The sequence below is a fragment of the Dreissena polymorpha genome, chromosome 3 (genome assembly GCF_020536995.1).
Source record: "Dreissena polymorpha isolate Duluth1 chromosome 3, UMN_Dpol_1.0, whole genome shotgun sequence".
Lineage (NCBI taxonomy): Eukaryota > Metazoa > Mollusca > Bivalvia > Myida > Dreissenidae > Dreissena > Dreissena polymorpha.
Window position 1 is genome coordinate 138,658,069 of NC_068357.1, and position 14,986 is coordinate 138,673,054.

At 34.7% G+C, this 14,986-nt stretch overlaps 1 protein-coding gene across 6 annotated transcripts in view; it reads left to right on the plus strand.

Moving 5' to 3' along the window:
• Window positions 1-365: 365 nt before the first annotated feature.
• Window positions 366-14,986, plus strand: part of LOC127871643 (uncharacterized) — a 29,690-nt gene continuing 15,069 nt past the window's right edge. For 3 of the 6 annotated variants that reach the window (XR_008045488.1, XR_008045489.1, XR_008045490.1), the window contains exons 1-3: window positions 366-508; window positions 14,039-14,643; window positions 14,829-14,986. The exon at window positions 14,829-14,986 is cut by the window's right edge and continues 1 nt beyond it. Coding sequence is in view for 3 of the 6 variants with exons in the window: in XM_052414759.1 (XP_052270719.1) it covers window positions 14,080-14,643; window positions 14,829-14,986 (722 nt within the window). In the remaining 3 variants the exon portion in view is untranslated. Of the gene's footprint in view, window positions 509-2,260; window positions 2,393-14,038; window positions 14,644-14,828 lie in introns of those variants that run through there. The other 3 variants (XM_052414761.1, XM_052414759.1, XM_052414760.1) reach the window with 3 other exon arrangements.

Sequence of the window (14,986 nt, forward strand, 5' to 3'; positions counted from 1 at the left end):
TACTAAGTTTATCGTGGAGCTTTTAATGAACCATGTACACAAACATATTGTATCAAAGGTACGGAAAGACTTTTCGTAGAACATATTAACGACAAATATCTAAGTCGTAGTGTTTAAATTAGGATGGAATGTTCGAATCGCGACATGAAAGGTCATCGATCTTTGAACTTAACAATACAGACCCAGCTTACCATAAAGGACACCAAAGTCCTAGTCCATTAAGATATGCGATCCTCACAATAAACAAGTGGAGCTAAGCTTAACATCCGACACATCAAAGTCCATCAGTGCTTTATAGACGAGTGTTTTCATATGTATGACTATTATAGAACGCTATAGGTTTTATATGAAATCACGTGCCTATTACGTGATCGTGATAAAGACCCGGATCGAAGTAAACACTATTGGCAGCCATATTGTTATGAAACAAAATAGTTTGCATCGGGAAAATAGGGAAATATGAAGACCATTACTGTATATTATTCAGAAGTGTCCGACTCCGAAAAAGGTACGTTTGTTGTAAAATAGTATGTATAATCAAACGCAATTAATGAATAGCAACTGATTTACACTTATATATTAAAAATATGATAAGTTTGTTCACTGGTCAAACACTGCGCTGCTCTGTAACTGTTAGTATTGTTTTCAAATATCTCAGCTCAATATAATAAACTTTTAAATACATATTTTTATGATGCGATTTGCAAATGGAACGCTATGAAAATAACATAACACTCAAATTGTGTTTGATAGGGAAATTTAAAAATCGTCAAATAAAATTGTTTTTCTTTGTTAGAATGCAAGCTTATTGTAACTCAAACATCACTATTTGAAAGGTACATCAGTCATTCATATGATTATGAAATTGATCTCATCCATATTTGATTCAGTATACGTTTAAGATCGATAATGACTGTGATTATTTCAGAGCATTCTTTCCATAAAATCTGAACATTTGTACACTTATCGACGATTTAAACCACGTTTACCTGTCCTATATTGATAAACGACTGTGTTATCTGCCATCATATTATCTATCGGAAAAAATAAATGAGCGCCATAGACAGCTTTGGATTTTCAATATTGCAAAAACATGCATGATTCACGTCTTTGCCTTGGTCTTATCGAACGTTTTTGAGGCTAAGGGAAAAATAGCATGTGTTGCTGAATTGATCCATTCGAATGCCATATTTAAAATGTTCTTTGTAAAACCATATAAATGAATTTCTCAAAACAGGTTAAATATGCGCGATGTGTCACGTAAAACAATAAACCAAACTTAAATGTTAAATTAATGGCATATATGGACAAGTTTGACAAAAATACAAAACATGCTATGTTTGATGTATTGAATAATGTTCAAATACACTAGACAAAGGTCAGAATGCACCACGAGCCAACGTCATAAAATGTTTATGTAAGGAAATTATATTTTATTGCAATTTCGAATTGTAAAACTTCTGCTTCACCAGCATTGCATGACAAATGATAGACGATAACTTTTATTAAATCATTGTACAGCTAGATGAACCTCCCGGCAAAATTCGTTGACAATCAAATGTCATTTATTTCATCAGATATTTCGTGTCGTGTAATAATATATTTGGCACGAATAGAATATTCTAATCCTCACCAGATTTAACACAACACACCGTGGTATTCCAAGATGTACTAGATACTTGATATAAACAGGAATAAAGACGTCTTAAAACGTATTAATTACCTCCGAACATGCTGAGTCATAGTGATCGATTTTGATATCATTTCTTTAAAAATGGAGTGGGGTGGGGTTGGCTACAATAAAAATGCTATTGTTACTAACACATCGCAAAGAATACTACATGTAATATTATCAGAAATCACCAGCGTTGCGCATATTTACTCAACTTCCCCACGGCTTATTATGCCACCCCTTTCAAATAGGGGAAGGCAGTGATTTTGCGTTGTCCCTTCATCGAATTTTTGTGTCGCGCGTTATTCGTTTATAATTGTGTATGTTGGTAAATTTTTGTCGACCGACATACGTGTATTTTAGAGATAAAGTTAAATATATGTCACCCGTTTCCAATGGACACATGCATAGTTTAAATTTGTCTCTCCATGGGACCGCAAAACTAATACAATCCATACACAATTAACAAGGAATCTTTTAGTTCCATTGCAATGACACAAAGCATAATTAAACATGATGCATTAAGCGAGTTTATTTAACCTAACATTGATCAGTTTATCGGTAAAATCGCTGTTTATCTCTGATTGCGTCAGTATTCACGAACGTTAAACACAGTGGCCAACTCTGTTTTGAGGTGCATTTAAAAGGAGCCAATGCTACTTCCGAGGTGGCGCTAAGGACCGAATGTTTTGAAACCCTACGGATAATTATACAGGGTGGGTAAGTTGTATATGTTTTTCAACATATTCCGTATTATTTAAAAATCGGGAAATGAAGTGCGATTAAGCGAAGATTCAATGGTCCACACATGTACAGAAACACACAATTACAACCCATTTGCAAACGTAAAAACCTTAATGAGTTGTGCCATGGTGGCGTTTTTGAAAGCATATCGATGTTTGTGCCTGTGTGACGAGCGAATTTCGATCCAATGAAAACGCCAACGACATCAAACAATTTACTTGAACATAGAAAATTGGTTGCATGTACAAAACATCGATCACTAGTCGGTCTAACAGATAATGTTGTATTTTTCCAAAAGAGATGGAGCCAATGCGAATGAGGTGGCGCTAATGACAGGAGGTGCCGCAAATGCAAAATTTTATCTGTTTTAATTTTCGTTACCGACTCTACGTTTTTTGTGTGGTATTCCTGGTTGAATGTTCGATCTTTGATTCTTTATTTGTTTATTGGATGATAGTGACATATAACTAACAAGTTACGTTTGTACAATTATGAAGAAACATGACTATGTTGCAAAAATGTTTTGATGATTTCGGTCATTGAATATGCTATAAAACTGGAAAGTTACTTGAGTATACAACAAGAGTTAAAGATTAAAGAAAGAGCTATGATCCTAATTTTTTAAAAAAGTAAGTGGGGAAAACTATATATTTTAGGCTATGAAGATTCTTCGTGAAGATTTCGTGAAATATCTTACTCTATAAACATTTTTGTTGAAGAAGAAATATTTGAGAATGTTTTGAATTGTGTTATTGGATTTATTTAGTATTACATATTTTTTGGTTTATATCGTACACTATGTTTTATTAATGTTTTGCCGACATTGAGTTGGTTACTTATATATTTACTTCTTGTTTTTTATAATGTTATGTTGAGATTGGTTTACGTATATATGTTGAAAAATAAAATGAAATATGAATCGGAACATTATTAATCAAATGTAAGTCATGCGCTGCTTCATACACAGGAGGGAAGCAAATAGTATGATTATTATATATATTTGCTTTAATAGAAATAAAGAGTGCAACTTCATTTGCCGTAAAACCAGACCATCTCTACTGTAAAGCATGTAACTCGAACATTTTTTAACGAATCAACTTCACACCGGTGTTTTCGAAAGATAGTAAAATAATTTATCAGGAAAAATTAACATCAGAAGCATTGATCCAGCAGTATTTTGATACCAGCCCTCGGAAGTTGACACTCACGGACAATTTTTGGTCGGACACAATGTCCAATATAGCTTCAATTTTCAAATTGTTTCAAACAGCAGAAACACAAAGATTACCTGACTGTTCGTCATTTATACGGTTATTTCCCGTTCAATAAACATTAATGAATGAATCGATAACAATACATTTTATAGTCATTCACACACCATCAACAGTCTTTTTCACTCCGATTTGTAAATTAACAACCAAGAGCTTTAATTTTTAAAAGGACGCACGGGAATCCTCTGACGTCATTCAATAAAGAATACATTTGCTACGGGTCTTTTTATTGGTTGTGCGGAATTTCACGTGGATCTCCGTAAAACAGGAGAGAGAACTATTGATGAAAACCGACCAATCGAATTTTGTGTTACACAATCTCTGACGTCATCAAAGGGTTTCCCAGGGTCAAAATAGAATTTTCTGTTTAAATTTTGTACTCGCGGATCGACAGACGCGATAAAATGGTGTTAACCATACTTTTTCGATAACAATATGTATTGTAACCGATTGAAAAATGTTTAATGTGCTTTTAATCTACGGTTGAATGACTTGGTTATTGAGTTTTAGCTCTTTTTAGTGATCGACATGGAAAATCTCTATATTGACACACTCCTGATAAATTATTGTATAACCTTTCGAAACCAACCGCTGTGTAGTTGATATAGTATATATATATATAATAAAATACTATGGGCATCCCTCCTGTGGAATCATATATCGTGGATTGACGCCACCTTCTGTCCTTAGCGCCACCTCCTTTGCAATGGCTCCGCCTCTTTTGAAAAAATACAAAATTATCTATTAGATCCGCAAGAGGCCAATGTGGTTGTGCATGTAGCAACTAGTATATGATTAGCGCAATAATTTGATGACATAAGCGTATCAATATGGTAGACATGTTCTTGTCACACAGGCAAAAAAAACCATCATTTTGCTTTAAAAAAACGCCATCATGGCACACCTTATAAAGGTCCCCAAGTCTAAATGGGCTGTGATTGTATTTTTCTTTACATTTGTGAATTAATCTTCGCTAAATCGCACTACATTGCCCGATTTTTTAAATAATGCGAAATATGTTTTTTTTTAAACAATATAAAAATATATTCTACGTGCAAAATTATCCTTAAACTTTCAAAATATCCGGTCATTAGCGCCAACTCGAAAATAGCATTGGCTCATTAAGTAATGAATTGCCAAAAAGAGATGTCGCTCGTTATTAACGGCCGTGATGATGTTTTCTGTACGCACAACACGAACACTGTGAAATCGAAATTATTTTACTCGAATACCTTCATGGGACACATAGACATAATTTTGGTACTGCAACATGTCAGTGTAAACTTGTTCGTTGACAATTTAACTGAATAAAACAATATGTTACTTTTGGCATCATTTGACATTTGTTAAAGTGATCTTTTCACGCTTTGGTAAATTGACAAAATTGAAAAAAGTTGTTTCAGATTCGCAAATTTTCTTGTTAGTTATGATATTTGTGAGGAAACAGTAATACTGAACATTTACCATGCTTTAATATAGCCATTATATGCATCTTTTGACGATTATAAAACCTAAAAATTATAAAGCGTTGCAACGCGAAACGATTGAATAATTTGGAGAGTTCTGTTTTTGTCGTTAAATTTTGTAGAACTACGAAGATTGCTTATATAAGGTATAAAATACGTCATGAATGTGTACTCGGCGGAATAGCTCAGAAGGCTAAAGCGTTTTTACTTCAGGACTCTGGCAGGACTCCAGGGGTTACTGGTTCGAAACCTGCTCCGGGCAATGTTCTTTTCCTTTTTTAAATTTTATTCTTGATTTTTTACTGGAGCTTTTACGATCCAATGTTTACATTTATCAATATAAAGCATTTAATGAATAAGTTAAAAAATGCCAAAATCTGTGAAAAGGCCCCTTTTAAATTATTTTATATAACATTCTTCTTCAGTAATTATGTGTGTTTAAGATTGCGCGATTAAAATATTGACACTTAAATTGCATATACCCGCTTCGAGAAAATTCCAAGGTTATTGACATTTTGGGCTTTTAATAGTTTTTTTAATTTGTCCACATTCCACATGTTTTACGTTTAAGTTAATATAAAGGACACAAGAACCGTATAGATTGTTTAAAGGCTGATTAAAGCAGTGAAAATAACGGTGTTTAATAAATGGTGACATGTTCCATATGGAGCGGTATTCATGTCAAAATTTTAATGCGCAATGTTGTAAACCGGTAAGTGCTTAATGCTTAATGCTAAACGATCAACCGCAATACGTCTAACGATTAATTGCAATTCGAATACGAAACAAAATATTAAAACTTGTGTTTTAATATTATTATACTGTTCGTATAGTTTTTGGGCAATGTTGTAAACCGCTAATTCTTAATGCTAAACGATAAATCACAATACGCTTTAATGTAATTCGAATACGAAACTAAACGTATACTTGTCATAGCTAGCTGTCACTGAAACGGTATCGACGTAAATTGTCGCCCTTCAAGTTTGTCAGTTGTAGCATGGGGTTACTGGCCTCGTGTTCACGAGCGGTTAATTAAAGGTTTGTAATGATTCATTTCATAGACCGCTCGATTTTTAACAAAAACATAGATAATCATGGTTGTTTGCCATAAATCTCGTAAGCTTATTATTTTAAGGTAGACGTACCGAAGGATACTTTCATGAATACGTTCTTTCAAAGCGAACAACCATGCTAAAAATACACGTGCAAATTAATTGACGCAGTAGCATGTGTATACTGGTGGAAGTGCCTTTTCATACAGTTTATATGTCAATTTAAAAGTTGATGAGGTCTCTCCGCGCATGATGCTGCATTATGTGAGGATCAGGAGTGTGACCAAGCACTGTTAATAAGCATAAAACTAATGAAAGGCGCGATACATTTTGAATAATAGCTGCAGTTTCAGCTTTTTATATACATTATTTATGGGGTCGTGTGCTGTAAGTAAAGACTAGAGTATCCGGAAAAAACCACACCTGTCGGGTGTTCTTACCACCAACCAAACTCGCATGCAGGAATCCATCTGGAGTAGCCAGTGTGGCAACCACAGCGCTAGCCAGACAGCCTGCTGTGCTTTTTTTCAGCTGATTTTGTAGCCATTATACGGTCATATTCCCAAAGACAAAACATCTTTTTCCCCAAATTCAGTAAAAAAAAATGGATATAATATCATTTTATAACAATTTACCGCGATATTCAGTAATTTTACTCATAATAATTTGTATTTTAAATGAGCATGTGATCTGATGACTTTCAATTAGTTTTATGCTCTGCCAGTTGAAGAGGCATTAAGAGTAACCTATGGAATACCGTAAGGGCCATCGTGGTTACACATTAAATACCAGAGGGCGACAATGTGATAATGCGATAGTACGATGGCGACGATTCGATAGTACGATGGCGACAATGCGATAGTACGATGGCGAAATGCGATAGAACGATAGCGCCGATGCGACAACGCGATAGTACGATGACGACAATGCGACCGTGCGACAATACGATTGCGACAGTGCGATAGTACGATGGCGACCATGCGAAAATACGATGACGACAGTACGATAACGCGATAGTACGATGGCGACAATGCGGAAGTCATATCGTGCTGTCGCCATCGTATCATAGCATTGTCACTATCGTACCATCGCGCTATCGTACTGTCGTCATCGTATAATCGCATTGTCGCCAACGTACTATCGCACTGTCGCCATCGTATTGTCGCACTGTCGCATTGTCGTCATCGTACTGTCGCATTGTCGTCTGTCGCCTTCCGGTAAACATGCACACATCGTATTTTTTCCTACGTTACGGAATACCGTTAGTGCCATCGTGGTTACACATTAAAATCCAGTTGGCGACAATGCTATAGTACGATGGCGATATTGCAATATAACGATGGCGACAATGCGACAACGCGATAGTACGATGGCGACAATGCGATAGTAAGATGGCGACAATGCGATGGCGTTATTGCGGTAATTACCAACGGTTTGGAGTTCCGATGCGTAGTAATTAAACCACGAGGGTGTAGCCCGAGTGGTTTGATTACTACGCATCGGAACGACAAACTGTTGGTTATAACCGCTAAAACCAACGCTTACACATCGATTATTTCGTCGACAATGAGATCTTACGATGGCGACAATCCGACAACGCGATAGTACGATGGCGACAATGCGTTAGTAAGATGGCAACAATGCTATGGCGTTATTGCGGTAATAACCAACGGTTTGGAGTTTCGAGGCGTAGTAATTAAACCAGGAGGGTGTAGCCCGAGTGGTTTGATAACAAGCATCGGAACGACAAACTGTTGTTTATAACCGCTATAACCAACGCTTACACATCGATTATTTCGATTCTTACACGATTTAATAAAAAGTTATCCGCGATTAAAAGGTTATAAATGAGAATTATATTGACCTAACTTGCTCCACTTTTTCGTGCAAACGTCATCACAACAATGAAAATCAAATGACGTCGACTTTATTCATAATAGTGCGCGGACAATGAAAATCAAAGTGACGTCGCTTATTTGTTAACATAAAACATATTTTGCTTTTTAATTAGAATAAAAGGGAAATAACCATAACCAAATTACATTAAATGAACGAAGCATGACTTTTTAATACTATTTTGGTTGAAGTGGACTGCAGAACGGGCAAATTTATTTCTTTTTCCGAAACTCGCGTTAGCGCCCGTGCATCTTACTTTAATAATTCTTGGAATTTTCATAACTATTTTAAAAACATTTGTCTCCGTCCTTGGTTTGTTGCAGAATAACCAACGATACTTGTCCTTTGTTGTATATAGAATACAAGTCACGTTCCGTGGTAAAATATGAGATAAATGAAAAGTGATCTTTGGGTAGTTCTCGAATACCCTATCTGCCCCTAAGAAAAATGTCGACCACCATGTTTTGCACACGTCACTCAATATTTGAATCCATGTATTGGAATTACCATTATTTCGTTTCTTTTAAGTATTGATCTATATACGAAAATTAACAACCGCAACCTTTTTTAAGAAACTGTGTGAAACATTTAAAAGCTTGCTGAACGCAAATTTATCATTTGATTACGTCATCAAGTAGAGCTGATATCAAGTTTAGTTTCGTTGTCGAATTCAGTTTTGCGTATTGCGGATTAGCGTATTGCGGTTTACAGGTAAGCATTAGGCGATTAGCGGTTGCAATATTGCAAATTGCAGATCTAAAACAGACAATATCATAAAAAAGCACTTGAACAGCGGAATGGAAATTACCGAAAGAAAAATAAAATTTACACACATTCGATAGTGTTTGAATAACATTGTTCATAAAAGATTATAAACAAGAATAACAAGTTTGTTATAATGAGCAATAGCATTTTGACATGAATACTGCTCCATAGTTCCTTGGCTGTATTAAACTAGCATCAGCGTGTTTATATCGGAATAAAAAATGAATGAAAAGGAAAAATACGTGTTTCACGAAATGCAGTTTTGGAAAATCCTTGTTTATTGTAAAGAATTGAACTTGATGTATCTCAATGCATATACACTTTGGATAACATTTTGCCGATTTACGTTTATATAGATTATAAAATCGTTTAGAACATCGGCCCAGTGTGTTTTTTGTTTGTAAAATAAATAAATAATCAACATATTAAAAACATAAACGAAAGTATGCGACTTTTATCGTTTAACATCTCGCTTATGTTTACATTTTTAATATAGACAATATGCACATTTTTTTTGCGTACTAATTAACCGATATTTCTTTATTGCATATTATCTTGGTAAACAGTAAATTAGACGCCATTACACAAAAAGGTGTCATTAATACATCCATTATTTACCCAAGACATATAATCAAACATGCATAGATATATTACTGACACGACATGGGGGACGCGCGACCAGAACATGTAAAAACCAACATTTCAGTTATGCGAGCCAGTTGAGTTTATTTGCGTAACCACCAACTTTATCCCATCGTAATCAATTTAACTTAGCAGCCACAAGAAACGTATATTTGGATCATTATACACGTTTTCTCACATTTTCTTAAAGTGAACTCTTGTTTAATGTTTTACAGTTTGTGAGGGTCAATAACGCAGAAACGAACTAGGACAACCTAGCTCCAACAAGCACATTAATCTTACTTATTTTTACATTTAAAGATATTGACAATAAAACCAAATTACATGCCTAACTAACAGTCTTGCAAATTACATGTTTATAGCTTTTCGAGACTTTATCAACCAACAAGAACGCATGTCAATAGTCATAATTAAACATACATCAAACTAGTATTACTTGCTGAAATTGCGTTTGGGACTATACAGACAAGTATGTCCATTTACCCCGTTAAAAACACAAATTAAGAGTATTAAATTATTTTTAATACACGCAAGCGAAACCACGCACAGCTATTTGTATATATGACACAATAAATAGGCATCGATGTGACAAATACAAATGTACAAATAAACCATATCTGGAGCGTACGCCAAACATTCAAGATACTTTGTGTTCATGAGACATGTTTAAAAGTGGTGCGTTCCCAATATGCTATGCGTGGGTTTACAATGGCACTGCCTTCATCTGATCCCTATTCGGATTCGTAGCGCAATTCTTTATGTGTATACACTTAAATATAGTGCTCGGAAGAATGAAAGTACTCCTAAACAAGCATAATTTGTTTAATTTGTATAAGCAATATATGTCAGTATTAACACTCGAAACAGTGTGTATATAGTAATGATACATGTATGAATAACTAAATGCATGTACTTCTATTGCACACGCACAGATGTGTATTAGGTAGAAACGATAATATCTGTCTGTTATGTGTTCAACGGAAGTAAATACAGTTAGAAGACTTATTGAATCGAATCGAAACTTGTTTGACATTGAACAATTCAGAAATGTCAGTGCATGGTATTAAAAGATAAAGCGACTGTCGACAAACGCGGTTTGTTTGTTTTTGTAGACTGTTATTCATTTGCTGATATTTATAATTCAAATCAGCTATCATCATCTGATTACGTTGAAAAAGTATGAGTCATCATACTTATGTTAAGTTAGACTAGTTCGGAACGTGAGCATGTATAAATAGTCGATAGTTCACTCAATTTAATAAGCGTTCAATAGATTTTGTTAGCAAAATGAATGCCTCCGGAATAACTCATCAGCAAATAATGTATTACTTAGCGTATGTGTCTGTCATAAAATGCTTTATTGCTTTTTTGGTTCTGCTTAGCATTCTAGCTTATTATAACTTTTTAATGATCATTTCTTTAAAGATTTGTGATTCCGACATTTGAAACGTGTCATTCCAGAATTCTATACTTCATATTACGAATGCAGAAGTTAGTAACTTAATTTATCTTAGATCGTGAAACAGATTTTTCGCCGCAACGATTTGAGAAGGGTACACTTGCCGTACATTGACGGTCCAATTTATTGCTAACTGTAATGTGATCTTATCTTAGAAAAAAGCTTTTAGTTGCAGATATTATATTTAAATATCGGTGTTAATTTAAACCCACAGAAGATCCATTTGTTTTTATAAATATGTTATCTGGCCCAATTAATTTTCGTTTCATATTCAAAATTGGTCGTAAAGAATCGAGAAAAACAACTATGAAGAGAGTTCTGCAAATGCGATAAACAATGTCCCCTTAATTGCCATTGTGAGTTAAATGAAACAGAATAACTAGAAAAATACATATCATATGACCGGATCAGGCAATTTCTCAGGAAGTGCTGATGTTTCTTAGACAAAACTTGGTAGAGTTGTCATGGGCCAAGAAAGAGTTATGCGAAACCTTTCGGTTTTCGAAATAGGTCAAAATTCAGGCCAATATAACTTTTAAAGAACAACACATACTGTAATTACTCAACAGTTTCATAAGGTGTGATCATTAAACTAAGAATCATTATAAGGGAATGTGTTGCACTTTTTCTGTTTGTCAATCCCTTCCTCCCGTCACCCATACTTCTGTCTTTCCTCCAACAAAAATGTTAAAAAGTACATAAGATATGATAAATAAATGTGTTATACATATTAAGCGTGATGGGAGAAATCTGAATTGCCCTTTATTTTATTTCTGCAAATTCCAATGTCAAGTTACTACACATCAAATAAAATGTTATGAAATAACTTTTTTTTCTGAAGGTACGTACTATTATTAAGAAACCTGGTTCACACATGAAAAGCGATGTGGGGGTAATTTGCACAGTGTGGTTTTTCACCACATGTCAATTGCAGGTTAAATCTTTAAAACAAATTTCGATATTGCTTTGCTAAATGTACTTCAGATTTCATTATAAATATTTAAATGAGTATAGATTAAGTTCAATATGAACATAGCGCACAATTATAAGTGGTAAGGAGTTTACCCGACAGGTAGAAGAAAGCTGTGTTTTCGTCCGACCCTACTCGATGGAGTTAAAATCCATCGTCGCTCCGCACTTAAATCGAATTCCATACTTGCAATTTTACAACCATGGGTAATCATGTATTACAATAATGAATGCGTTTAATTTGTTTTTTAAGGATATTATATTATTTAGCGGAATATCATAATAGGTAAATTCTAACAAATGGTTAAGGTAAATCAATAATAATTATTCACGCACGCACCCCCCCCCCCACACACACACACTCCTGAAATTGATCTTAACGAACTGCGCTTTAAAAATTACCCCTCATCCATACAGGAAGAAGTAATTGTTATCTATGATTTCAACAAAATCATACAATTATACCGTCCACCTGTAAAGACCCATTAAATAGTGTGTTATCCGAGATCTGCAAATGTATTAGGCATTTCAAAACCTCGAGACCTTTTCTCGGCGAGACAGTCTCTTTGAATTCTTCATCTTCCCGAGTTTGTGATATTGTCACGCGTTAGTATTAGAATAAAGAAGGTATTGACACTGAAATGATGTTTGCATATTCGTTTTTCATTATTCATATATATCCGAATATTCGATCGTACATGTTACATTCGCATCTCCGAACATACGAACGTCAGGAACAAAGTAGTGTTTGGATTGCAACAAGCACCACTATAAATCGTATTGTAAATGCATATTTTAAGTAGAGGATTGGGTGATCATTTTTGAAAACGATTGTTTATTAATATGTTCGTAATTTTTGACTTTTAAAATTTATTTTTATATGATTCATTTCCGATAACTTATGACCGCACAATATATATCAATACGGTACGAAATTATTTGGATTACTTCCCGAGGATAATATTTTTTTTTTTTCGCAAACGAGGGTGGCGTTGTGAATATGTTAAACTTAATAGGAGTGAGAATCTAAATATATATTGAAAATATAGCTAGATTGAAATTAAGATAAACTGCACTGTGTTAATTAGGAAAAAAGTGGTTATTCTTTAAATTATTAGTGTTATAACGAAATAAAGTAGTGCTTTATATTGTTTTTTTACCAGAATTGACTGGTTTGTACATCAATGTAGACTCAATGATTATGTTCTCTGTCGGTTTATGGCTTTTTAATTGCATGTTTACGCATGGTCAATAAATTTTCCGCTTTATAATTTATCGCAAAAATCTATGTCAGGATTAAATTAAAGAAATCTGACATAAACACACCGAGTTTCTTTAATTTAATTTGAATTGCAAGTTATATAAGGCTTGACCGATATATCGCTCGACAGATATCACATGATGGCATAGATCATCACCCAAAGACTGAATCATTTTTTGGGACAATCATACACATCTTATATGAGCAACAACTTGTTTTATTGCAACGACAATATCAGAGAATACGATATTTTGGGGCCATCTCACGAATTAATTCCAATCAATTAATGTGATGAACAAAAACTGAACCTACCTATAGAAAGAGGGCCTTTTGATTTCAACTTTGCATAAAGCCTCTTGGTACGTTTCAAAACAAATGGCAGGATGTAACTTCATGATCCCAAATCACACTTTGATGTCTTCCTTGTGAAAAATAGGTAGGCCTTAAAATGTTTTGTCAGAAACCACTTTTGACAACAATGAAGTAATATTACATATTTATTAACGTTCCGTCGGAATATTCTACTAAATGACTTCAACTTCAAACTATCTACAAATGTCAATAGGTCTTAGATTTAAAGCGGTTAAGACAAAGTTTGTAAGCGCACGTGGTACGTTAAACTATTGCCAGCATGTTGCGGGGTATAGCGAATATTTTTCCCTTAAAGGCGTTTTAAATCTTAAAGTTAAATGGTATTTATAATAAAGTGCTGGCCTTAATGAAACAAAAATGTCAATGTTTGTATACGATAGACATCATACAACTTTGATGAATCGAATTGCGAGTTCCATATTTTATTTGCAACTTTCCAGGTAACATGTAAATACACTTACATTTGTAGTGCGACAAGGTTTCGTGCAAAACGTTCCAAACTGAATAACAATGGCGGGTTTGGCTGATGTGTTTTCTGAACAAGAAAAAACGAACTGGTTGAAGGAGTGTCTCGGACTAAACATTGCAAAACATGCTTTAGAGCAATTCGTGGACAGAGAGATGACTGACGTTTGGACCCAAGTTTATCAAGTTGTTCGGTCAAGGCTTAATCTACCCACTACTACAGTGTGCTCCAACTGTTGTACCGCCAACTTGTTGAAATGTCCCGCACAAAATATTTGCAAGAAGCGAAGTAAAAATGTATGCAGATCAATGCATGACACTCCAAACAAACAACACAGACCGTGCAGCATGACGATATGTGATGAAGTTCGAGATGAAATAATAAAAGCACATCGATATAGTCAGCCTTCCTGGAAGAATACATCAGCTGAACAATGGGCAAACAATCATTGGCAGATAGCGAAATGCTTTCTGCCTCCAGACGGGTATTCGGAAGTGGGATCTGCACATGAAACGGATTTCAATGGTATTATCAGTGTTATGCTGAACTGCAAACACTTCGACAGCAAGATGTCTTTCGCCATTGCACAAACGTGTCTGTTGTCAAAAGTAATTGAATCCAATGTAGTAAAACTGGAAATAACAAGTTTACTTAATACTTAGTCATAAATATTTTCATAGAGGATAATTTATCAATACATATTTTATCTTTTACAAACTCATAATCGCCTATTTAATTTCATATATGAAAAAGCCAAAACGTCCATAAATTACGTGCTGTGCTTATTTGGCAGGCCCGCGAAGTAGGTAGAGCTGTTCGTCATAACGCCGATTGTAAAATGAACCACATCGACCTGCAGAACACCTTTATCGCATTGATTGATCTTCTGAGTGATCCGACGAGCTTAGGTCAGGACGGTCAAGCCAAACATGCAGTCAGAACATTAAAACA